The sequence below is a fragment of the Pelophylax lessonae genome (genome assembly GCF_965119305.1).
Source record: "Pelophylax lessonae genome assembly, chromosome: 2".
NCBI lineage: Eukaryota > Metazoa > Chordata > Amphibia > Anura > Ranidae > Pelophylax > Pelophylax lessonae.
This window is the reverse complement of record NC_138769.1, coordinates 170,140,849-170,167,183: the sequence shown is the minus strand read 5'-3', so window position 1 is coordinate 170,167,183 and position 26,335 is coordinate 170,140,849. Positions and strand designations below refer to the sequence as shown.

At 41.5% G+C, this 26,335-nt stretch overlaps 1 protein-coding gene across 1 annotated transcript in view; it reads left to right on the top strand.

Annotated features, from left to right (window-relative positions):
- The window catches only part of MBTPS2 (membrane bound transcription factor peptidase, site 2), a 114,040-nt gene that overhangs the window by 36,174 nt on the left and 51,531 nt on the right, over window positions 1–26,335 (top strand). Inside the window, exons 5-6 of the mRNA XM_082247086.1 lie at window positions 10,433–10,560; window positions 22,641–22,759. Of these exons, the coding sequence (XP_082103212.1) occupies window positions 10,433–10,560; window positions 22,641–22,759 (247 nt within the window). The remainder of the gene's footprint in view (window positions 1–10,432; window positions 10,561–22,640; window positions 22,760–26,335) is intronic.

Sequence of the window (26,335 nt, the reverse complement as noted above, 5' to 3'; positions counted from 1 at the left end):
AAAAAAAAAAGTTTCCATTGGTAAAAGTAGTTTTAACCACTTAAGCCCCGGAAGATTTTACCCCCTTCCTGACCAGGGAATATTTTGCGATTCGGCACTGGGTGACTTTAACGGACAATTGCACGGTCATGCGACGCCGTACCTAAACAAATTTGACGTCCTTTTTTTCCCACAAATAGAGCTTTCTTTTGGTGGTATTTGATCACCTGTGCGATTTTTTGATCATGCGCTATAAACAAAAAAAGAGCGTCAATTTTGCAAAAATAACAATATTTTTCACATTTTTTTTATATGAAATTCCCCCCCAAAAAAATGTAAAAATCAAAATGTTTTAACATTTTCGGCTAATTTGTTTTATGCTACATATGTTTGGTAAAAAAATCGCAAAAAGCGTATTTTGATTGGTTTGCGCAAAAGTTATCGCGTTTACTAACAAAGGGAAAGATTTTTGTCATTTTTATTGGTTTTTTTTTTTTTTTTTTTTACTCGTAATGGTGGCGATCTGCATTTTTTTTTTTTTTTGCGGTACTGCGACATTGCGGCGGACAGATCGGACCCTTGACTGACATTTTTGACACTTTTGGGGTTACCAGTGACATTACTGCAGTAATCAGTGCTATACATATGCACTGTTACTGTAAAAATACACTGGTAGTGAAGGGGTTAACTTTATTTGAGAGGGAGGGACTGTGTGTGTCCCTAGGGGCGTGCTTCTAACTGTGATTGGCTGTGGCTTGAGCTGTAAGAACACTGATCAACGGTCCTACATAGTAGAACCGTATGATCAGTGTTTCTACACAGGGGAGAATGACAGGCGGCTTGTTTACACTAGCCGCCTGACTTTCTCCCTCTGCAGCGACGGGTCCGCCGGTCACACGTGCGGGGGGGGGTCCGTGACCGCGCCTCTGGCGGTGCGCGCTCGCTCCCCAGAGCCTCACAGGCTAATGACGTTTATATACGTCACTTTGCCTGTGAGGGGCTGACCGCCGCAGTATATCTACTTGCGGCGGTCGGCAAGTGGTTAAAGGGGATTACATACATCTAAAGTTACTAAAATGGGTGGAACTCCACTTTAACAAAAGTGAAATTGATTCCAAAACTTTGAGTTGCCACCAGAGCAGAAATATTAGAAAAATGTATCAATGGAAACACTTGATTCCGTGACATCTGTCTAATAGGGGAGCTCCTTTCTATTGGAAGGATATCCTCTCACTTACTGTTGAGCCCAGATAAGGGGTGTATGTACAATGAATCCGGAAAGTATTCACAGCGCTTCACTTTTTCCAAATTTTGTTATGTCACAGCCTTCTTCCTAAATTTTTATAAATTCATTATTTTCCTCAAAATTCTACAAACAATACCCCATAATGACAATGTGAAATAAGTTTGTTTGAAATCTTTGCAAATGTATTAAAAAAAAAAAAAAAAAAAAAATCACATGTACAGAAATATTCACAGCCTTTGCCCATGACACTCAAAATTTAGCTCAGGTGCATCCTGTTTCCACTAATCATCCTTGAGATGTTTCTACAACTTGATTGTCCACCTATGGTAAATTCAGTTGATTGGACATGATTTGGAAAGGCACACACCTGTCTATATAAGGTCCCACAGTTAACAGTGCATGTCAGAGCACAAACCAAGCCATGAAGTCCAAGGAATTGTCTGTGAACCTCAGAGACAGGATTGTATAGAGACACAGATCTTGGGAAGGGTACAGAAAAATGTCTGCAGCATTGAAGGTCCCAATGAGCACAGTGGCCTCCATCATCCATAAATGAAAGGAGTTTGAAACCACCAAGACTCTTCCTGAAGCGGGCTGCCCTGCCAATCTGGGCGATCGGGGGAGAAGGGCTTTAGTCAGGGAGGTGACCAAGAACCTGATGGTCACTCTGACAGAGCTCCAGCATTTCTATGTGGCGAGAGGAGAACCTTCCAGCGGAACAACCATCTTTGCAGCGCCTCCACCAATCCGGCCGGATGGAAGTCACTCCTCAGGAAAAGGAACATGACAGCCAGCCAGGAGTTTGCCAAAAGGCACCTAAAGAACTCTCAAACCAGGAAAAACAAAATGATCTAGTCTGATGAAACAAAGATTGAACTCTTTGGCCTGAATGGCAAGTGTCATGTCTGGTGAGAACCAGGCACTGCTCATCACCTGGCCAATAACATCCCTACAGTAAAGCATGGTGGTGGCAGCTTAATACTGTGGGGAGGTTTTTCAGCAGCAGGAACTAGGAGACTAGTCAGGATTAAGGGAAAAATTTATGCAGCAATGTACAGAGACACCGCTAATGAAAACCTTCTCCAGGGTGCTTTGGACCTCAGACTGGGGCGAAGGTGCATCTTCCAACAAGACAACGACCCTAAGCACACAACCAAGATAACAAAGGAGTGGCTACGGGACAACACTGTGAATGTCCTTGAGTGGCCCAGCCAGAGCCCAGATTTGAACCCGATTGTACATCTCTGGAGAGATCTGAAAATGGCTGTGCACCGATGCTCCACATCCAAACTAATGGAGCTTGAGAGAAGAATGGAAGAAACTGCCCAAAAATAGGTATGCTAAGCTTGTAGCATCATACTCTAAAAGACTTGAGACTGTATTTGGTGACAAAGGTGCTTCAAAAAAGTATTGAGCAACGGCTGTTATACGTAATTTACATGTGTGGTTTTTTTTTCTATACATTTGCAAAGATTTCAGACAAACTTCTTTGACATTGTTATTATTGGGTATTGTTTGTAAAATTTTGAGGAAAATAATGAATTTAATACATTTTTCAATAAAGCTAAAAAAGTAAAGCCCTATGAATAGTTTCTGGATACACCCCTTATCTGCATAGGCAGGTTTTTTTATAAAGGTGAACTAACCCTTGCTTTTTTTTTGTAAAGCAGAACTAAGTTCAGTGATTTAAAGTGGAACTAAATTTAAAGTGGTTGTAAACCCTCACATATACCCAGTAAAATAACTGGCCTCAGGTAATATACAGAGATGAAACAGATCTTCCTATATAAGATGTACCTGTTTATCTGCAATCTTCTCTTCTCTATATCCATTCAAAGTGTAGAATTTTAAAGCTGGTCTGCAAGTTCAGAAAAAGGGGCCAGAGGGCAGAAGTGACACTCTGCAGAGCTCAGTGAGGGGAGCTGTGACCGCTGATTGGAGGGAAGGGACACTCCCCCTTCACACAGCACACTGGAACATAACTGAGTCTGTCAGTTAGCTGAGGTCCCTCCCTTGTCACCATTTTTCTCTTGGTGTCAGGAAAACTTGTCAGCAGTGATTCATGCTGATAGCAGAGGAACAAAGCAGCAGACAAAAGTAACACTTGGTGCTCCTAATTTAGGGAAGTACACACTATAGAGGGATATGCTTTGCTCATATTTTATGTCTGAGGTTTCCAACAACTTTAACTGTTAAAAAACTGCTAGCAGGCAGTACTTGCAGAAGAGGTGCGATTTTCTCTACTGTGATAAAAAAACACTTACCTGCCTGCTCAGTCTTTTATTGAATGCGCAGCTCAGCGTGCATTCCCGGCACACTCAAGCTGTGCCGAAATGACTGACTCCCATGTGCATACGCGGGATGGCGTCAGTCCACCACTGACCAATCAAGAGGCTGAAAACCTGGCACTTTGACGTAGCTGGAAAACAATGACAGTGGCCGGTGAAGAATGTAACCACTGCATCGCTGAAAGGAGGCGATTATTTCTGTGTACTTTGTTCCACATCTAGGGCTCCTTCATACCATACATACATGAAAACTGATGGGTAAACCGTGCAGATTTCACTTGCAAAGACATCAGTTTTACAATAGTTTACTTCAGTTTTCATGCACGTGGACATCAGTTTTCGTGCATGTCAGTTATGTGCCCCTTTCACACCAATGTTGATGTCATGTCAGTTTTTTTTCCTGTGCAGAAAACTGCATACATGTTGCAGATTCCATGTTGCGCACTGCTCCTAAATTACATGCGATCTCATGTGCTGTGCGAATTTCAGCCATACAGTTTGTATAGCTGAATTCGCACCGCATCCGCACTAAACTCGCACATGAGGCTTTTTTTTTTTATAGTGGTTCACACTAGTGCTATCTGATTCTGTGCGAACTTGCAGATCGCACTGCTATATGCGATCGCAACTGGGGGTGTCGTTAAATTTTAATTGACACCCCCTGCGTATCGCATATGGCAGTGTGAACTGGCAGAGGTGCGGATGCGATGCGGGATCACGCTGCATATTCGCAGCGTTCCCGCATCGCACAAATGTGAACCTGCACTAACTGTTTCTCAAAACCGTTCAGTTCAAGTCATGCCGTGATAACTGTTACATTTGCTTGTACTCTAAGCCGAACTGCCAGGCCATCAAATGGCTGGTGTCATAGCTGATCACATGAGCAGCACCATGGCAGCTGCCCCCTTCCACACCCTGTAGGAGTGATTGGGGAGCTGTAGAGCTGCTTGGATCACTTCTAAATTAAAGCCCATTATTAGCTGAAATTTTTTAAATACCTGGATCATAGCTGCAATCATGATCCCAGTACAACAAATTCAACCTTATAACATACAGGTACATCCTAAGGTTGCGAAGTGGTTAAGGAATTCTAAAGAGACTACTTTTCCAACTGTAAAGCTCACCATATACATTAGTCATATTGTACAGTCTCCTTTTGGCTCTACTATACAATTATGACATACAACGGCCTACTTGATTGGATAGTAACATGTATGGCTAGCTTTAGTTACATTAAACAGACTTATAGTTTCATAAGCACCACAGGAGTGAGAAACATACTGCAACCTTTTGTAGAACTGTGAAGATCAGCCATATTGCTTCTTATAGTATGTACCTAGCTTTGTGTCAAGCAATGCAAAGGAGGAACTGTCAAATGCAGAAGTGCCCCTAGCCGCTTGAACTGACCTTTTGTTGATCTGTCATCAATAAATAACGATCTGATTAAATGATATAGGATACTGCAGTTTGCACTTCTGCTTTGTTTTTTTGTACTGCCCTAAAGAAGATAACGCATAATGTTTTTGTTATCTGTATTACTGCAGTTGCAGTAAGGGAAAAAAGTATTTGATCCCCTGCTGATTTTGTACGTTTGCCCACTGACAAAGAAATTTTCTCCCGTGTAGTTCTGGGCTGATTTCTCACCGTTCTCATAAACATTAAAACTCCAGGAGGTGAGACCTTGCATGGAGCCCCAGACCAAGGGAGATTTGACAGTTATTTTGTGTTTCTTCCATTTGTAAATAATATCACCAATTGTTGTCACCCTCTCACCAAGCCGCTTGGCAATGGTCTTGAAGCATATTCCAGCCTTGTGTAGGTCTACAACCTTGTCCCTGACGACCTTGGACAGCACTTTGATCTTGGCCATGGTGGAGAGATTGGAATCTGATTGATTGCTTCTGTGGACAGGTGTCTTTTATACAGGTAACAAGCTGAGATTAGGAGCACTCCCTTTAAGAAAGTGCTCCTAATCTCAGCTCGTTACCTGTAAAGATACCTGGGAGCCAGAAATCTTGCTGATTGATTGAATATTTATTTCACTCATTAAAATGCAAGTCAATCTATAACTTATAACTTTTTAAATGCGTTTTTCTGGATTTTTTTGTTATTCTGTCTTAAAATAAACCTACCATTAAAATTATAGACTGATCATTTCTTTATCAGTGGGCAAATGTACAAAATCAACAGGGGATCAAATACTTTTTCCCCTCACTGTACTTGCGCAATATTTAAACTAACAAACATTCCCAGCTCACTTACCTGCCAGCCTGCAACCAACCAAATTTACCCTGTATAACAGTTCACATTAAAAACAAGGGGTTTAGTGGCACGCATTTTCAAAATATATGCGTAAGCTGCAGTGGCCACGTTATGGCGCCTCACTGTACTGCTGTCCTAACTCTGTAATTTTGAGAGTCAACCAAGTTGGAGCACATATAAAATAATAGATAGATTAAGGGCAGGTATGTCTGGAGGGATCCCACTCCTCATTATACGATAGGTACAGGGATGCACTGGAAGCCCAGCTAAAGCACAATAGCAGCGAAGGTGTCCAGTGCTTTCCCTCACTGGATAACTTCGCTGCCATTGTCATTTTGCTGGGTGGCCATTGTGTCCCTATACCTTTTAAGGAGGGGTGTGCTCCCTCCAGGCATACCTGCCCTAATCTATCCATTTTTATATATGTGCTCCAACTTGGGAGACTCTCAAAATGATAGAGTTAGGACTGCAGTACACTGGGGTGCCGTGACATAGACACTGCAGCTTACACTAGTTGTAAGCTGGCTGGTAAGTGAGCAGGGAAATTGTGTAAGGCTCCATTCACACCTGGGCGTTTTTCAGCTCCAAAAACGCTAAAAAAACGTTCCAAAACGCCCAACAAGTAAAACCCCATTCATTTAAATGGCCCCTGTTCACATCTGAGCGTTTTAACGCCTGAAGCAAAACGCCTGTAGCTGAAAAAAGTACATGAGCTTCTTTTTGGGTTGATTACCAGCGTTTTTGATAGATGTCAATGCCTGCCTCCAAAAACGCCTAAAAAAAACGCCTGAAAATCGCGGTAAAAAAAACTGCGAAAATGCTACGCTCAAGTGTGAATGCAGCCTAAGTGTTTTGCATGCGCTGCCTTTCCATGTTCTCCTTGCTGCAAAGGCAATTCTAGGTTGGGATGGTTGCCATTTGTTTGTACAGTATTTAAACTGGCTAGCTGTGCTACACCCCCTACATCTTTTTTGACAGGTAGATCAGGTGAGGTTAGAGATTTATCACACACCAGTACAGCCATGGCCAAAGGTTTTGAGAATAACACAAATATTATTTTCACAAAGTCTGTTGCTTCAGTGTTTTCAGATCTTTTGTCAGATGTTACTATAGTATACTGAAGTATGAATACAATCATTTTATAAGTGTCAAAGGCTTTTATTGACAATTACAATAAGTTTATGCAAAGAGTCAATATTTGCAGTGTTGACCCTTTTTCTTCAAGACTGCTGCAATTCCCCCTGGCATGATGCCAATCGACATCTGGGCCACACCCTGACTGATGGCAGCCCATTCTTGCATAATCAATGCTTGGAGTTTGTCAGAATCTGTGGGGTTTTTTTTGGTCACTCGCCTCTTGAGGATTGACCACAAATTCTCAATGGGATTAAGGTCAGGGAAGTTTCCTGGCCAGTGACCCAAAATTTTGATGTTTTGTTCCCCAAGCCACTTAGTGATCACTTATGCTGGAAAAGACATTGTTCATCACCAAGCTGTTCTTGGATAGTTGGGAGAAGTTGCTCTCGGAGGATGTTTTTTTACCATTCTTTATTCATGGCTGTGTTCCTAAGCAAAATTGTGAGTGAGCTCACTTTCTTGGCTAAGAAGCAATCTCACACATGAATGGTCTCGGGATGCTTTACTGTTGGCATGACACAAGACTGATGGTAGCGCTCATCTTTTCTTCTCCGGACAAGGTTTTTCTGGATGTCCCAAACCATTGGAAAGGGGATTCATCAGAGAAAATTACTTTACCCCAGTCCTCAGCAGTCTAATCCCTGTATCTTTTACAGAAAATCAGTCAGTCCCTGCTGTTTTTCCTGGAGAGAAGTGGCTTCTTTGCTGCTCTTTTTTAAACCAGGCCATCCTCCAAAAGTCTTCGCCTCACTGTGCGAGCAGATGCACTCACACCTCCCTGCTGCCATTCCTGAGCAAGCTCTGCACTGGTGATACCCCAATCCCGCAGCTGAATCTACTGTAGGAGATGGTCCTGTCGCTTGCTGGACTTTCTTGGGCACCCTGAAGCCTTCTTCACAAATGCAGTGGAAATGTTTTTTATGGGATTAAGTTCATTTTCAAAGAGGAGCTTTGCAATTCATTTGTAAAGCTGAAAGTACATGTTTAGGAGATATTTACAGTACCTATAGGTACAACTTGCAGAGGAGGGTTTACTTCCTCTTTAAGTGAGACACCGCAAGGTAATGCCCAGTGTCTCCATCCCTCTATCAGAAAAGCTGAAATTTGAAAGGATTAAAAGAGGGGCATGGAACCCAGGCAGCCCCCAGTCTGATGTACTCACCCTCCAGTCTGCCACCAACCAAGTAGACCTGTCTCATGATATAAATAAAGAACAGGGGTTTAGTTGACACGCATTTGCAAACGCATGTGTAAGCTGCAGGGCCACTACACGGCACCCTGTGTTACCTGCAGTCCTAACACTTTCTATTTTAAGTGTCTCCACAATGGAAGCACATTAGTGAATCCCAAGTGAAAGACATGACAACAGTTGTCATGTCTTTCACTTGGGATTCACTTTTACACTCATTTCTCTCTACTCTCCTTTATTGAGTATATATGTCAATATATATTTATCTATCCCTTTATCATTCTATTCATCCTAACACATTCATTCCCATTTTTTATTTTTATTACAGGGGTCACTTTTCCTTTTACTATCAATCATGTGTCACCATTATGGAGTGACTTCCATGTACCCCATTACCACAGCTCCCAGAAAAGATGATCTCCATGTACCATTCATTCCCTCATGCATCTAGATATTTCACCTTAATTAGCCTCAGTAGTTCTGTGAGTATCATTGGGGGTCAGTCCTATGCCTTTTTCCCTTTCCCTCCCCCTTTTTTTTGCTTTTTTCCTGCTCCCCCCCCCCTTTTCTTCATTTTCTTTTGGCCCATTTAACTAATTACCCAATTTGTTTACATCATTTTCAGATATGTACATTTGTACGCATCGCATCTGCTCCTGACGAGTGAACATATTCATGAAACGCGTAGAGCTATTATAGATGCCATGCTATTTTATTATACATTTATTCTACCATATATTCATTATCTATTTATTTATATTTTGTATGCTGCTACTTTCCCAGGTAGACACCAAGGTCCGTATTGACTAATACATGTGCAATCATGTTATGTTATGTACCATGTGCGTTTATTTATGTAATACATGTAAGGAACTGTAACTTGTATATAATATTATCCCATTGTATATTTCATATACCCATGAATTAAATGCAATATTTTATACTTTATAATCTGTATATTCTGTTTTGTTATCAACTTTATGTAATACTCTCTAAAAATATATATTTTGTGTGCTATGACCTTACACATGGACACACCATCCATACTTATGATATTATTTATTTATTTTACCTATTTCCCCTGATTGCACCTGCGGTTTCATTTAAAGTCCTAACCCCCTTTTTGTTTTTAATCAATTGATAGGGATGGAGGTATTGTGACCCTACCATGTCATGTCCTCATTTAAAGTCCCAAATTCTTCCCCCCTCTTTTCAAATATTTCATGAAACAGGTCTACTTGGTTGGTGGCAGACTGGAGGGTGAGTACATCAGACTGGGGGCTGGCTGGCTTCCATGCACCTCTTTTAATCCTTTCAAATTTCAGCTTTTCTGATAGAGGGATGGAGACACTGGGCATTACCTTGCGGTGTCTCACTTAAAGAGGAAGTAAACCCTCCTCTGCAAGTTGTACCTATAGGTACTGTAAATATCTCCTAAACATGTACCGTTTAGGAGATATTTACCTTACATGCAGCCAGTGACGTCACTGGCGCATGCGCTCTGAAGGAACGGCCGCTGGTGCCGTTCCTTTAGAGCTCAGTGCCGTGACCGTCGGCTCCTGCGCGCGTGCGCGACGTCACTGCGCCTCCGGCCAATCAGATGGCCGGATGCCGCGATCCCGGAAGACGGGCGACTGGACATGTCGCCCGTCATGCAGGTAAGCGGATGGCACGGCGGAGGCTCGTTCTAAGGTAAGTATTTCATAATGAGCTAGTATGCGATGCATACTAGCTCATTATGTGTTTCTCTTGCAGGTTGCAAAAGAAAAAAAAAATTTTTGGGGGGGTTTACAACCTCTTTAAAGTCCCACATAGCCTATATTTTTCATCTTTTTCTTGCAATTAATTTGTATTCATCTGATTACTCTTCGTAACATTCTAAATTATATGCAAATTGCCATTATAAAAACGGAAGTGTGAAAGTTAATATTTGTGTCATTCTCAGAACTTTTGGCCATGACTGTACTCTGTCAGCTATATTTCTAGTTAAATGATGTATATTGGTACAGCAGACCGCAATACCACCATTCAATTCCTTTGCTCCTGAGGGTTCAGAGATACCCTATATATCGGATTATTGTGGGGAATCGGGTACCTTATGTGCATTTCACCTCTGGCCTTGTGCATCTGCAAAGTGGAAAGTCTATTTGCCTTTAGTAAATCATCCCCACAGCTTAATACTGTTATATTTTGTGTGCAGAGAGATCTGCAAGCCATCTTATTTTCATAATGGTTTCTGAAGGATGTCAAGAGAAAAGTATGAAATGTGTTTAGCATTCATAACTATGTGAGATGATTACTGATAAAAATATTTTATCTCCAATGCTGCAGAGAAACCGTACGATTCAATGGCTTTGGAATGTTCGTGTTCGTGGTCTATCCTGGAGCATTTGTTGATCTTTTCACCACACATCTCCAGCTGGTGTCACCTGTCCAACAGTTGAGGATTTTTTGTGCAGGTAAATGTTGTGCAAACAGCTTTATATGCTTTTACTGTATATGTAAACCCAATAACTAAAATCCCATATAAGCATCAACATTTTTAAAGTAATCTTCACAATTTTTTTTAAATCTGTCGTTTTTGTTAAAATGATAGCTGGTGATCCTGATTATAGGGTTACCACATTCTGTCCCTGTTTCCCCGATGTTCTCCTGGGTTATTACTCTGTCACATGTGCTCCCAGTGGAGTCTGCAGTTGGTCCTTTTGAGGCTTCATTCACATGACTGTAAAAATACGTATATACAAGTGTTTTTTAATTACGGATCTGAATGCGGCTGCATTATTTTCAATTGAGCTGTTCACACAGGTGCATAAACGTGCTGCTTTCAGATCCGAAACACGGAATCAAAAAATCTGCATCTAATAACATGCGATTTATTCGCTTATGCATATAGACATATGTTTGTAAGCACGTAGGTTAAAGCTTTTGTTAAGAAAAAGTGTGTAGCCCCAAAAGTGAATGAACAGTGAAATATGAATACTGTGTTATAAATGGACAACACATCAAAATATAGTCCATAAAATGCTAAAGTGAGAAAAATGTGTATGTGTGTGTGTATATATATATATATATATATATATATATATTGTCCAATCTTAAATGAAAATCAATAAAAAAACATATAGTGAAAAATATAGGTTTAAATACACAGCAATATAAACCTATTGGTGAAGGTACAAAGTTTAGAACAAATGATCACATTTGATAACGTCCTATTGGATGAAACGCATTGGGGAGGAGACACTAGTGCTGACATCGGGCCACTGTCCAATACCGGGTCGGTAGTGGCGCCCATTGTCCTATGGTTTTACGATTCATTTTATTTTGGCTTTTAACATACACATCTAATAAATACTACAATATGGAGACGTCATCTGGCTCCCGGTGAGCTTTATTTACCACAGCTACATCTTTATGGTGCGAGTCGCTGAGCAGCCTTCCCCACAACAGATGGCGGATCTACACTGAGTGCGTGTTTGCTGTTGTAATGGCAGCCAGCTTTTCCGGTTAGTGTCCATTTCACAGGGGTGCAGTGGATGATTCTGGAGCACTGTATTGGATCCCTTCTTCACTTTTCAAGTCACCACCAATTTTTTGTGCACATCTGTGCACTGAACTTTGTTCTTTCACCAATAAGTTTATATTGCTTATACTATCATGGGACTGTGCTTTTAAACCTATGTTTTTCACTATATTTTTTGTTGATTTTCATTCAAGATTAGACTTCTATATATTCATTTTATTTTTCACTTTAGCACTTTTTTGGATTTATTTCAATGTATTGTCGACTTATAACACAGTATTCACATTTAACTGTTGTTCATTCACTTTTGGCGCTACACACTTTTTCTTAAGATTATTTATAAGTTTGGTATATTATTTATCTGTGTCAGCTGCTGCCCAACCACAGCACAGAGATACACCTTTTTTATTTTTAAAGCTCCTGCTACCCCAATACTTCATATTCCTGATATGTGACTGCTGTACCATGTACAGTACTTGTATGAAAAAGTATCCTGTTCTCTTTGTATTGCTTCCTGTATGTGAAATCCTTGGTGTTCCTGCTAGCCCCCTTGCTTTCCTATTGCAAACTGATCACACTAGGCAGGAGAACACACTGTGGTCAGTACTCTAGCTGTGCTGGGAACTCGGTGTACTCTCCTTCAATGATCAGACTTGTCCTGACACAACCCCCCCCCCCCCCCCCACACACACACACATACACACACACATATACACACACACACACACATAGTGCTGAACAGCCCTGTACTGGGAAGCACAGTGTTCTGCAGCTTCTCTTCCCCCCAGCTCTTATGCAGCTGAGAACAGAGGGAATGTGATCACTCATAAAAAAAAATAAAAATAAAAGTATTAATAATGTTTTTTATATCAATACAAAAATGTTTTGCCTTTCATTTCATTTTTAAAATGAACGGGTTGTTTTTACTAGGTGATCGTTTACACTCACTTAAAGTCTTAACCAAGGGGAAAAATAAATCATCATAAAAACAAATTATGTACACATACGCATCTTTAGGCGTTTTTATACATTTAAATGCATCTATATGCGAGTATTTTACTGATCATTTTGCATTCATTTTTCTCCTACAAAATACTTGTGTAATAACATCATAAAGAATGCCATGGTCGTGTGAAACACTGTACTTTAGCAAATAAAATATTCAATTCAAGTTTATTTGCACTTTTAAATGTTTACATGCTTTTGCTGGGTTGGATTGAAGGCTGTATTACATTGTACATCTGAAGGGCGCATGTTTGAAATGAATTTAAGTAAAATGTTTCACTGCGTTGTTGCTAGCAATATATGGTGCCACATAACTTCATAACTTTAGAAGTTATGGCAGCAGAAACTATTTAAGCAGTGACCATTTCAAAAGCATTTAGCATGCACAGTATGTGTTTTTTAGCTGTCCAGTGCTTGGTACCTTCAGCTCCTGTTATAGATTCTGGTATAGTCGCCAGGAACTTGGAGTAGACCTATGCACTACACTAAAGGACAGTCCAGCCAAATGTTTTTTGTTTTTTTTTAAGTAGGCGCTGGAGTTAAACCACTTGACCATTTCTGATTTCTTTTTGCTGGTGAGGTGTCTGCATAGAAGTTGAACTATCTGTGCAGAATTTGCAATTGCACAAATGTCCTCTAGAACAGCTTTTTTCAACCAGGGTGCCCAGGCACACTGGGGTGCCTTGAGGTTTCTTCAGGGGTGCCTTGGCAAAATGCCTAAAAATGTATAAAAAATTGTATGCAAGCCAGCAGGTGGATGAAGCCTGCCTTTTAGTTATGCAAGGCCACGGGTTTCCATTATGCACCATTACGACTTTCTAGACACTGGCATCCTAACAACCAATGAATGACATCATCAGTTAATAAGAAAGATGTCTGTTGCCTCCACCCTCCTGTGCCCCTCTTCCTCATCACTGGGGTGACATTAGCTGACTGATGGAAAGAAACTGAGGGAGAAGAGAAACATTGGAATACTAGTCAGTACCAGTATGCAAAAGTGTATTTGCTTTGGAAGAATAAATCACCTCTAATGTTGGGTGTCCTACGTGTGGATGTTGCTGCATTCTGTAAATCTATATGAACAGTTTTTTACATTTTACAATGGGGTGCCTCAAGACTGTCCATCATTTTAAAGGGTGCCTTGAGGTTGTCTATAATTTTAAAGGGTGCCTTGACTGAAAAAAGGTTGAGAAACACTGATCTAGAAAATAGGGGCCATTTTTTTTATTTTTTTTTTTTCATCAAATAATTTTTATTTAGGGAAAAATATTTTACAGATACTTAACAAAGAAACCACCCCCTCCTCCAGTAGCACTTCTTCTAGTGAACGTGTTTCTTTCCATAACCACCCACCCTCCCTCCCGCTGGTCCCAAGGCCTTCCAGACAGAGGTGGCCCGAAAACCTAACATACCGCCTATAACAAGTAAACCGATAAACAATTGGTTTGTTATGAAAATTACTTTCGGAGCATTACAGCCATAGACCTGGGCACACCCTGATTACTATGTGCGGTGCCGATTCCCCTTCTGCCCAGGCTTCCTCCCCATGTTGCCCCCCCCCGCAGTGCAAACCCACTTGTGATCTGCATTTGGGGTGCCGTTAACAATGTATTGGCTCCTGAAGCAGATCGCAAAGGCAGTACATTTTTGAACGCTGAGCCTGAATGTGCATGGACCGCACCTTTCCCACACTACGTTCGGGTTTGATCTAATCCTTAGGACAGATGAGAAGAATTTCTCATAATTAGTTGTTTCCCCTAATTGTATGAGAAAGCAGGCCCCAAAAATGTTTTGCACAGGAGCTCTTTTCTGAGTGTTCTTCATTGTATCCGCGATTGAGTATATGAATATGAAAATGCATCTCCCATGGGAGTTTATGGCAGCCAAAAAACTACTACAAGCACTTTTAAAAGAAGAAAAGTTTATTTGTACAAAAAAGAAAAACAAATTCCATATTTCCATAAAACACTCTGTCCATTGGTTTGACCACATAATCTGCTGTTCTCCCATCAGGGGTAAGAAATACAGAATACATCAGTGAATAAATAGTTTTTCACCAATTTGTCCCATCAGGAGAAAAAGTATACACCATACTGTACATAGAAAATTAATTGACTGCATCTGATTGTTCCCAATGTGTTTCAATTGTAAACCATCATCTTCAGGGGAAATCAGGTGGAACCCACATTAGTAGAAAGACCAAATTAACAAGGCATAGAGTCACTGCAGCCCATCTCAGAGAGGTGCCAAATCAAGGCAATGGAGCCATGGTACCACAAGGGGTCAAGGGATAGGGCGACGAAATGGCGTAAGCCCAAAATTAGTATACAATTCACCCAATGATCTGATAGGTTGTATAAGGGTGTGGAAAGAGGCAAGGCATGCTAGGTCTGAGCGCCTCGGTTACGCCCTGTCAGAATATGCTGCATGGGAACTGGAGGGCTGGTTTCTAAATTTGCACACTTGCCGTGATCATTGTCTAGGGATCCTGCTCTCCTTGTCAAAATATTTCTTCATTTATTTTGTATTTTAGAGAATGCAACAGAAGGAACTGGAACATGCCAAGATAGGCAAGAACTCCAAAAGCTCCCAGGTGGACCAAAATTATAGCTGAGAGATCTCACTGTGGGGGAATCTAAGATGATTTGGCATCCTAGGTACCTCTTATAGCTAAAATATTATTGTTGAGTGGACTAGCCTTTAAGGTCAGAGATAAAGCCTAAAGCTGGGTACACGCAATTTTTTTTTGGTTTCATCAGCGGGCTGAATGAAAAAAAAAATCAGATTCCTGCATCCACACAAGCGAGGTGGATGAAGGAAACCCCCCACTGTGCTATTTTAGTCCTCTGCTGTCTGAAGACAGTGATCAGCGCTGCAGCCACTGATTGAAGGAGGTTTTCCAGCAGTAACGTTTGACAGAAGCCGATCTAACGATCCACTTCTGTCAAACTGGGAGGGCTACAAATAGATCGGAATAGGCCCGTTAAGCAAGGACTGGCCGAAATTTGGATCCTTATATACCCAGCTTAGTCCTTGCTAAGAAAATGTCCTCTCATTTCTTGTCCTGTCGACCACACAAAAAATATGGAAAATGTTTTCCACAGAGATATAAACAGCAGGAAAAACACCTTTTCACTCAAGCTAGTAGGGGGCTAGTACCTTTTTATCATGTTTTTTTTTTGTTGTGTGTTCCTTAGGAAGATTTCCCCCTCATTTCCTTGTGTGACGGATGTCGCAAAAGGGATGCAGACAACTGTGCAAACCTGACAGAGGTTCTATCCCTTCCCAATGCTACTAAAAACACGTTTGTTGCTGACGCTGTCTGTGTTTCCTTTGACAAGATTCCCCTTCCTTCCTTCCTTCCTTTTCCAGTGGGCACAGCATAAGCGGGTGTGAAATCTCCTCTATGGGGACACTGTAATTATTCCTATATTAAAGTGAACCACTTACAAATTCAGGCAGTTCCAATTCATTTTGTGATGAAAAATGTATAAAAAAAGAATACCTTATACAGTAGCTGAACTCCAGACATAAATGTTGACCTGGATTTATTATTACATCAATACATTTATATTTTTAATGCAAGCAGTGCAAGTACCTGAATTTGAGCTGGTAATAGCCTCTTTCACAGTAAAGCTTATCACTGTGCTGCTTTACCTTTCACTGGCTGGGGTGGGTCCAGGATGACCTGGGCTCAGAGGAAGTAGGTTGAATGATGCTGGTCTAAAGGTCCGTACACAGGAGTGGAAATTCGGCCGGGAATTTTCGTCCGACGACCGATCTGCCGATTTTCGGCTTGTTAGTATGGTGCTCTCAACAACCGACTCCGACTTTTCGGCTAAAAAAATCCTGGTGTGCAGGCTATAAATTTTTTGTCCTCCTGTCAAAACACGGCCGATTTTCATGCAAGCAGTACAGATTTCGATGGGGAAAAATCTTATGAGCAAGACTGGGCATGCTCAGAGATGAAAGAACACATACAAAGCAATCCAACACATGACATCACTTCTGAAGTAGAATTCTGTCGTGCGGGAAAATTCGTGTGCAGTCTAGAGCACATTCCAACCAACAGACACCACTCTGGACAAAAGACGGACGACCGGTCTGTGGAAATTCGTTGCGTGTGTACGAGGCTTAACTGTGGCACAAAAAAGAACTAGTGAAGAAATGTCTGGATTGCAGGTAAAAGTTGCATCACAAGCTGTTTTTATCTTTTAATGGGCTATTCAATTTTAGCTTGTTACTTTTGACTGGCGTCCTGTTAAAGTGGTTGTAAACCCCCACAGTACTGGGTATTTCTTGAGGCTCTGGTGGTTGATCAGAGTGATGGGGGAGCTAAGAATGTTCCTTGGGGAATGTCCCTGTATGGACAAAGCACAGTTCACGTTAAGACGTACACTAACACCGGTTGACTCTAAAGAGTACCTGTGCTGTTTCCATACCTTCTTCTAATTCATCCAGTGCTCTAAAAAAGCAAAGTAATGCCCAGTGCTTCTGGTTATGGGGGAACATGTGTGACTTGCTCCCATTTCTCCCATGTTAAAGTCCTGATGCTTTGAAATTGGCCATTTTCACATGCAGACAGGGAAAGAGTCCTTAGTCCTGTGTAAAAGGTCATCTGTAATTGCTCCATCAGATGGTATTCTCTTGATAGGGAAAATGTTAAAAGGCTTTAGATATCTGAAGTGCTGCAGATTTGATTTGTCAAGTCAAAAGTCATGACCTTCAGCTAATGCACATTTTATGTTGGATATTCAGTACTGTGCAAAAGCTTTAGGCAGGTGTGAACAAATGCTGTGCATTAAGAATGCTTTCAGAAATAGAAGTGTTAATAATTTATTTTTAATTAACAAAATTGAAAGAAAATGAACAAAAGAGAAAATCCAAATCAGTATTTGGTGTGACCACCGTTTGCCTTCACTAGGTACACTTGCACACAGTTTTTGAAGGAACTCAGCAGGCAGGTTGTTCCAAACATCTTGAAGAACTAACCACAGATCTTCTGTGGATGTAGGCAGCGTCAAATCCTTCTGTCTCTTCATGTAACCCCAGGCAGACTCGATGATGAGATCAGGGCTCTGCAGGGGCCAAACCATCACTTCCAGGACTCCTTGTTCTTCTTTACACTGAAGATAGTTCCTAAGGACATTGCCTGTATGTTTGGGGTCATTGCCTTGCTGCATTATAAATTTGGGGTTAATCACACTCCTCCCTGATGGTACGACATGATGGATAAGTATCTGCCTGTATTTTTTGTATTACAACCAATGTCATTAAGAACGTAAAAAAGAGTCCTGGAAGCGATGGTTTGGTCCCTACAGAGCCCTGATCCCAACAACATCAAGTCTGTCAGGGATTACATGAAGAAACAGAGGGATTTGAGACAGCTTACATCCACAGAAGATCTGTGGTTAGTTTTCCAAGATGTCTGGAAGCACCTACCTGCTGAGTTTCTTCAAAAACTGTGTGCAAAAGCACTGTGTGTACCTAGAATTCATGCTGGTTTGAAGCCAAAGTGTAGTCACTTTAAATATTGATTTGTTTTAGATTTCTCTTCTGTTCACTCCCTGTGCATTTTGTAAATTGATAAAAGTATATATATATATACAGTGTGTGTATATATATATATATATATATATATATATATATATATATATATATATATATATATATATATATATATATGTATGTATAGATAGATAGCTAGATAGATAGATACAGTTTTGGATCATTCTTACTTTCATAGCATTTCTTCCCATTTGCCTAAGGGCTCTTTCACACGGAGCGGACCGCATTGCGATCCGCTCCGGCACTTTTTTTTTTTTCACGGAGCGGATGACATTTGTGTCATCCGCTTCGTATGTCCGCATACCATCCCATCCGTTTGTGGATGATATACGGACATAATGTATGTCTATGGGCATTGCGGATGTCAGCGGATGACACCGCTGACATCCGATTTTGCATCCGTTCTGTTTTTTAAATGGAACAAAAATAGGGTTCTGTTCTGTTCCAAAAAACGGAACAGAACTGAAAGGATGAAAATCGGATGTCATTGGATGGTCATCCGCTGACATCCGCAATGCCATTGACATACATTATGTCCGTATATCATCCGCAGAAAAATAGGATGATATACAGACATGCGGAACGCCCGTGTGAAAGGGCCCTAAAGCTTTTGCACAGTACTGTACACGTCCAGTCCATTTGTTTTACCCAGATAGATTAAAGAGGGATATTACACTCATACAAAATGCACACATGGCAATAATGAAACTTGTAGTTCAGAGACTTGTACCAAAAGTACATAACTGAAAAGAAGGTGAGTGTGTTTTAACTGTTATGTTCTGATGGCCACTTAATAATAGCTAAAAATGTGCTGACATCTATGATGTTCCTTCGGAAAACTACTAAACAAAACCAAGACTTAATGTGACTCTGAAGGAAGGAAAGTTGTAATGCTTTCTCTTCGAGCAGAGAACACAAATATCCACTAGATGGCATGCGGACTCTTTTTTCAATCTATGTAATATTGTCTTGTTCTTCAAAAGAAAAAAAAAATGAATAAAATGTATTTATCTGTTTTTTGAGAGACACATACAGTCAGACTATATACTGTCACCTACAGCAGGATTGGACACTGCCCCTGTATAACCCCTTCTCTAACCAGCTAGCCTCATTGTCTTAATTTTTTGTTAATGTCCTAGAAGGTTGGATGCCTTTTCTTTAGCTTTGCTGATTAAAGTGGAACTATTGCTTCCTATGTTTTTTTCTTGTTGGATTTTCCCTTTGGAATTTCAATCAAGATTCATCTCTACAACACTGCTTGAGCTGGTCTCTCTTCTAGATTGTAAGCTCTAACGAGCAGGGCCCTCTAATTCCTCCTTTTTTGATTTGTATTGTAACTATATTGTCTTCCCTCATATTGTAAAGCACTGCGCAAACGTTTGGCGCTATATAAATCCTGTATTATAATAATAATAATAATAATAATAATAATAAAATAGCTGTTTTTTGGATTGGTGCTCCCTCAGCACTAGATCTGAAGGACATACCTGGATTTCGCTTGACTGGATGTGTGCAGGTAACCTGGAATGTGACCTTTTGGGCACTGGACTCTACATTTAAGTATTTTCTAGACCCAAACACACTGTTAATTAGTCACGGAGCGCTTTCCAAGTCCAGAGCCATGGCACTTCTTAAGGTTGTGACCCTGTCACTGAAGAGTAAGGCCAGTTGGCCTGAAGCATCAGGATTACCTCTTAAATTTCCCACCACTGCCAGCTTTGCCACAGCCTGAGGGAACAATTGCTCTTTGCTCTTTTCTGCCATTCAGCCTATAGGAAGTGCCATCCTGCTGCAGCTCTGCTCTTGAAGCACCATGTGAATCTTCAGTCTGTTTTCACTGCCTGCCTACAGTGATCTGGTCACCTCTAGCTGCCCCCAACTTCATCAGCACCAGTCACCTGGGTTCTCGTTTCTCACTTGATACTGATGTTCATACAGATGTGTAGAGAACTCTGGCTGCATGTGTGGGATGCTGTTGCTACCTCTAAGGAGTTTTTGACTTAAATACTTAGAGGGATGTGTGCTATTTGGTCCTGACCATAATACTATGATTAGCAATGCAACCAGTGAGTAGAATGCACGTCTGTCTCTGTGCAAGATGTTCTCAGACGGGTCGGTGTAGTCCCACCTCTCCCCTTCATCTACTTGGACTGCAGGTACTCTCAGGACTTCAGAGCCTGCCTCTAGCTCAGCTAGTAGGGCTTTCAACCAGTGGTCAGCTAGCCCCTTTAAATAGCCTCTGCATGTTGTCCAATCTGCCTTGGACAGTTTGCCTCTCTAGCCCTTAAATTTAGAAGCCATTTTCCTTAGCCCACAGGCTAACTTCTTGTCCCGCCACCCTTTGTAGTGGTTCCCCACCACCTCTCCTGTGCTAATGGCACAAAATGTTGCTGCTTTTCCTGTTAATTTGGGCTCCATATGTCCCAGGGTCCTTTGCCCAGCTTTTGGAGTTGTACACTATCCAGACTCCCGCTCTTCCTCAGGGCCCTTTCCTGGTATCCTGTTTGTGGTATGCTCAGTACAGAGTCTTTTGGAGCCTTGCACTTGCTGCTTTCTGAAGGGTTTGAAATCTGCACGGTTAGTCTGGGTAGGGCTTTGCAGATGTCTATCAGTAGCCACCTGTTTCCAGTGGACAAGGCTGGACATCTTAAATCCTTGATAAAAAGTTCTACTCCCTTTGTGCCATTGGAAGCTTTGGCAATAGGAAGGGAATTTACTCAATATTAAAATGTGTGATCGTGCTGCTTCTGCACTATTGGAGGCTGTTTTTCCTGTTTGTTGCCTATGACCTATGTGTGAGCTGTGTGGAGCCATCTTGGAGAAGGAATTCCATAGTTCTTAAACCTGAACACCAGCATTTGGTTCATCAAATTGATCTGGGTTTATGCTTTGCTGACCCTTAGGGGTCTATAATGGAGGTGAGCTTGCTCTTCACCTGGTGAAAGGAGCACGAGCTACTACCATATTTATGCACAAGGAATTGACTCCTTTTCCCTGGTCAAGGATGTCTGGAGTGATGGGTGAACCCTCTCAGGAGAGTCTGTCCTGCCCTCGTTGAAGCTCTGACTAACTCCGCTTCCCCCCCCCCCCCCCCACTGCTTGCTTGGGGTCTGGGCTCTGAGCTTTACATCCACATTGCTTCTGTGGATCAGATTGTCCTTGGAGTAACCCATCTATTTCTTTGGGTAGGCAGATTGTCTCCTCCTCCCATCCCAGGGAGACCCCACTTATTTGGAGGAACTCCAGTCTGGCTCCCTGGAACAGAAGGTTTCATGTTAATTGGGGAATCCTGCCTTGAGTTAGCTTCCTATACTGAACCTTTAGTCATCACCTTGGTTTTGCAATGAATTCTCCTCTGCTAAGGAGTGGCAAGTGCTCTCTGTGAAAATACAAGTTACCTGGTCTCTAAGCTCGATAATGCCAAGTGTACTACTCTCAACAGCACTGTTTTCCCTAAGGACTAGGAATTAGAATCTGGCTCTTCTCATCTCGTAGTCACTGCACCAAAGAAAGAGTTCTGTGCATCTGGATGCTCTTCATCTTTTGATAAGCAGGCAGGATACCATCACCGAAGGGCTTTGAACACCCCTAAATTGTTAGCAGGTGAAACACCCCTGGCTCATGCTGCAGGTACCCTCTGTTGAGGATATGGTGCTTCAGGAGAACTTTTTGTGGAACCTACTTGCCTGGACATAGGTCAACCTTTTGTAGTTGGTCTGCAACCTTGTTAGGGAAGTTCCATAGATACCTTCCCTTGTTCTACCCTTAGTGATCTCATATATCCTGGTTTTGTTCATCAGGTTAATCCTCTTTGGCCTGCCCTTGCTTGTAGGCAGCCTCTTGTCTTGAAGGGGGCTATGCTTCATCTGGTCAGATTTGGGCATTGGGTCTTCCAACTGGTTCTTAGTTACGGTGGCTCTCCCTATGGGCCGCTCAGTGGTTTTTGCCAACCTCAGTTGGATCGCTTTTGAACAACTCATTTGTATCTAAAATCCAGTTTCTCTCAATGGACAATAAATATAATACGATTTTTGTACTTACTATAAAGTATTTTTCTTGGTGTCAATTTAGGATTACAGGTCCCACTCATGTGTGTTTTTTTGCTTTTGCCTTTGGTTACTGCTTTCCACAAAATCCAAAAATAAGGCATTCTGGGTGGAGGAGGAGTTATACAGGGGCTGGCTTACGATTTCTCTGTTTGCCAGTGTCCAAATCTAATTTAGGCAGCGGTATTACCCGATTTGTATCTGTATTCATGTGTCCCTCAGTGGACTCCAGGAAAAATATTTTACGGTAAGTGCAAACATCTTATTTTAATTACTTTTCTGACAATAGCTTTAAGCAAAATGTTATGTATGTGTCATTCATTACCTTTTTGTATATTTTGTGTGGCTATAAATAACTTTTATATAAATCTGTCATTATGTACTTTTTATGTAGGTGTGTGGCACAATTTCATCCTTGGTGTTCTTGGCCTCTTGATATTGTTTCCACTTCCTGTATTCCTGTATCCATTTTACTACACCGGTGTCGGAGCCTTAGTCACTGAAGTCTCAGAGGTACAACCTGAAAATAGTTTTTTAAATGTTTGTCATTTTCACTGTTTCTTCATTTAAGCATGTAATTGCTGTCAAGTCTTGTGATTTTTGTGGCTTACCATTGTTTTGGATCTTAATGTACGCTTGATGCGCCAATAACTCAGTTGCGCTAATTGGTGCATTTTTGGATATTATTATGCGCCAAGTGCAAATAAACCAGTTGTGCTAAAAAGCACAGTTCCCTGCTCTTTTGTATAAAGTAATGAAGCGCGCTCAGCAGTACCCAGTAATACAGACACACAGGCTGTTATCACATTGGATGCTCGATAGAATGTCCTGCCTTAAGCAACACAGGGATAACATAGTGATGGCGATACAGCATCAGCCACTTGGTTCCAAATCTACAGTCATATGACATAACTTATTTACAAAGAATCAGCCAATGACACACCTGTATACATTCAAATATACAATAGAAAGGGGGAGTACACAATAGTGAATGAGCATAACAGCATGCACAGCTTCCCGCCGTTGGTGCGTGGAAATCCGTGCACCGCAGTTAACAATGAAACCCACGTGTAGCGAAATTTTTGCCTAACCCTAAACTATGAAACCAGCGTGTAGAACCGTGAACACTGCTATGATCCAACTCGTGCATGCACTCCCGCCACTACTAGTGTGAATCCCACTCAGCAAGGCTCAGAGAATAATGCCAAATAGAAATATACTACTATTCCCATAGACGTGAGGCTATCTGCAGGGAAAGAGCAATGCTGTTTCCACTATGGTGATCAGGCACAGTAGAAAGACATGAGCGTGTATCCCTTCATAAAGGCAGATAGATACCCAAACGATATTGACTTCACACATAGATCTCTACTTACAAACAGAGCTGCGCATGTTCACCAGCGGAGATGTCTATGTAGAGTGAACTAGTCTACACATCTAAAGTAAGGTTTTAACTGCCAGTAGTCTTTCCTTAATGCCGGTTCCCCCGTACATGCTCTAATGAGCGTATTGCAAGCAAACAGACAACAGGAGCCATAATGACAAGTGGCGATGTCCCTCGGAAGTTCAGCACCCTCCTCCTTCCCTCGCTGCCGAGCCAATTCGATTGCGCAGCGTGCTTCGCGCATGCGCAGTAGGGAACCGGCTGTGAAGCCGAAAGTCTTTACTGCCGGTTCCCCTAGTATGAATGACGGCGGCAACACCTGGCAGCCGATCCAAAAATTGGCTGGGGTGCTGACATCGCGGGCTCTTTGGACAGGTAAGTGTATATGGACAGGTACAGTATTTGTAGCGGCTGACTTTTAATTTTTTTTTTTCCCCAGCTGGAACACCACTTTAAGGGCTATTGTTTATAATATTGGATATAGAACATTGGTTTAAAATGTTTACACTTAAAATGGACGCACAACTTTTATAGTTTCCTTCTCATTTAAAGGGAACCTTTTAGAATGATAATATGGAACCTGCTATTGCTGACTTGTGTACTCGGCTGTCACCGTTTTTCCTTTAACTACTTTGTGGGTCACTCGCTCAGATCAATCATGCAGCCAGTGAGGTGTTAGGCTCTTGATATGTGTGACTCACCAAGGAGAGAATAATGAATTTGTACCCCCAAACCAAGCTCTCAGTGATAGCCCCTATATCCAGATATGTTATTTTTAAGACAAGTCTTAAAGTCAGCACTAACTAAAAAAAAAAGAAAAAAAAAAATCTCTTATGTGCTCACTTTTGGGCTGGAAACTATAACATTGAACCTAATTTGTTATATATATGTTTGATAAGTGCAAAAAAATACATGTTAATTCTGCCAGAAAGCAGCCTTGTGTCTTGTGCACTCTGCAGTGAAGTCCTGAAGTGTGTTTGAACTGCAGAACATCTCCTTCAATTATCTCAAGAAAAAGAGGGAGGTGTTGTGTAGTGCTATCACACTTCCTGTCCTTGGGTGACAACCTTCCCATATACAGTACAGTGAGTTAGTGAGCTTTGGCACACTATTACAGGATTTATGTTGCTGGCATGATTACCAAAATAAAGGAAAAATCTCCGTAAGATGTAGATATGGGATGACCGTCAGTAATGTCTTCTCTGATACAGTTAGATTTGCTTACGAGTTGGTTGTTGGGTACCTAAAAATAAGACTTGTATAACTACTATGTTTGTGACTTTGACATCTAATGTTCTCTGTACTGTAGCTCCATGACTTATAGAGGCTGTTGTAATGTTCTGTAGGTGAGCCCTGTATTGTCTTTTCTCACACACCTTAAAATAAATAATTTAAGAAAATAAATTAAAAAATAAAGGAAAAAAATGCCTATAAGAAAACTACTTAGCCATCACAGCTAAGAACTTGCAAGCTGCAATATATAGATTTTTTGTTCTTAGGTTTAGATCAGCCATTTTTAACTAGGGTTTTATGGAACACCAAGGTTCCTCCAGAGGTGACTTGTGGCTCCTTGAGCCTTGGCTGATTGACCTCCCATCTAATGGTACCTGCTTAGTTTCCGGTGAAATGCCAGTTGACCGGTTCAACAGCATAACACCAATTACCTTCTAGCTGTCTGGAAGAGTGTAATTTGACCACCATGGTAAAGGTTGCACATTTTTTCCGAGGACTACCAATGCAAGGGGCATTTTTCTCACTGACTAACAATGAAATGCCTTTAGCAGGGGTTCCCCTAGACCTGAAAATTATTTTATGGGATCCTCTGGGGTGAAAAGGTTGAGAGAGGCTGGTTTAGATATAATTTTACTCTCATAATATTCTTTATTAGTTTGCTGGGAATTGTTGTGTGTTCTTTGGAATTTATTGCTGTAGAGCGTGAAAGCATGTCTGCAGTAGTGTAAGCCATTTAAAATTATAGCCTTCACAAAGATGAACTTGGTATGCAGACCTGCCTACAGCAGGAACTCTTTCAATCTGACCTTAACCACTCAGTTTTGTTTCATCATATCAATGATCTAATAAAATTAAAATAACTTATCACCCCCCGACGGTAGTACACCGGCTTCAAAAGATTGAAGAGATAAACAATGGAAGACCTTATTGCGACAACCCAGCACAGAAGGGAAAAACACTCCGAAAGATGGAGACTTTGGAATATATTCACAGTATACTTGGCACTAGGGATGCACCGATCCGACTTTTCTTGTCCCGATACCGATATCTGGCATTGTGTATCTGCCGATATCGATCTGGAACTACACACATATACAATATGCATGCTGCTGCAGTACAGAGCAAAGCCGCTGCTTCATGTGTACGGCTCCTCCATTCACAGGCGGAGTGCATCTGATATCACTCAGTCTGTGAGCCGGACCTATACAGAAAGTAGCGGCACCCATCCCATACTACTACTGCACCTAGTAAGGGACGGCTGAGCCGGGACTCAGCAAAACCGGATCAGCCTGTGGACCGGTTAATTTTACCGATCCCCCGATCCAGCTATTGTGGCAGTATCGGCACCGATATCCGATCCTAATATCAGATCGGTGTATCCCTACTTAGCACATAAGCTTTCCAGACTGTCTACCATTTAGTAATCATTCAGACCACCCGTCATAGAGGTTACAGACGGGGGACATTACGTC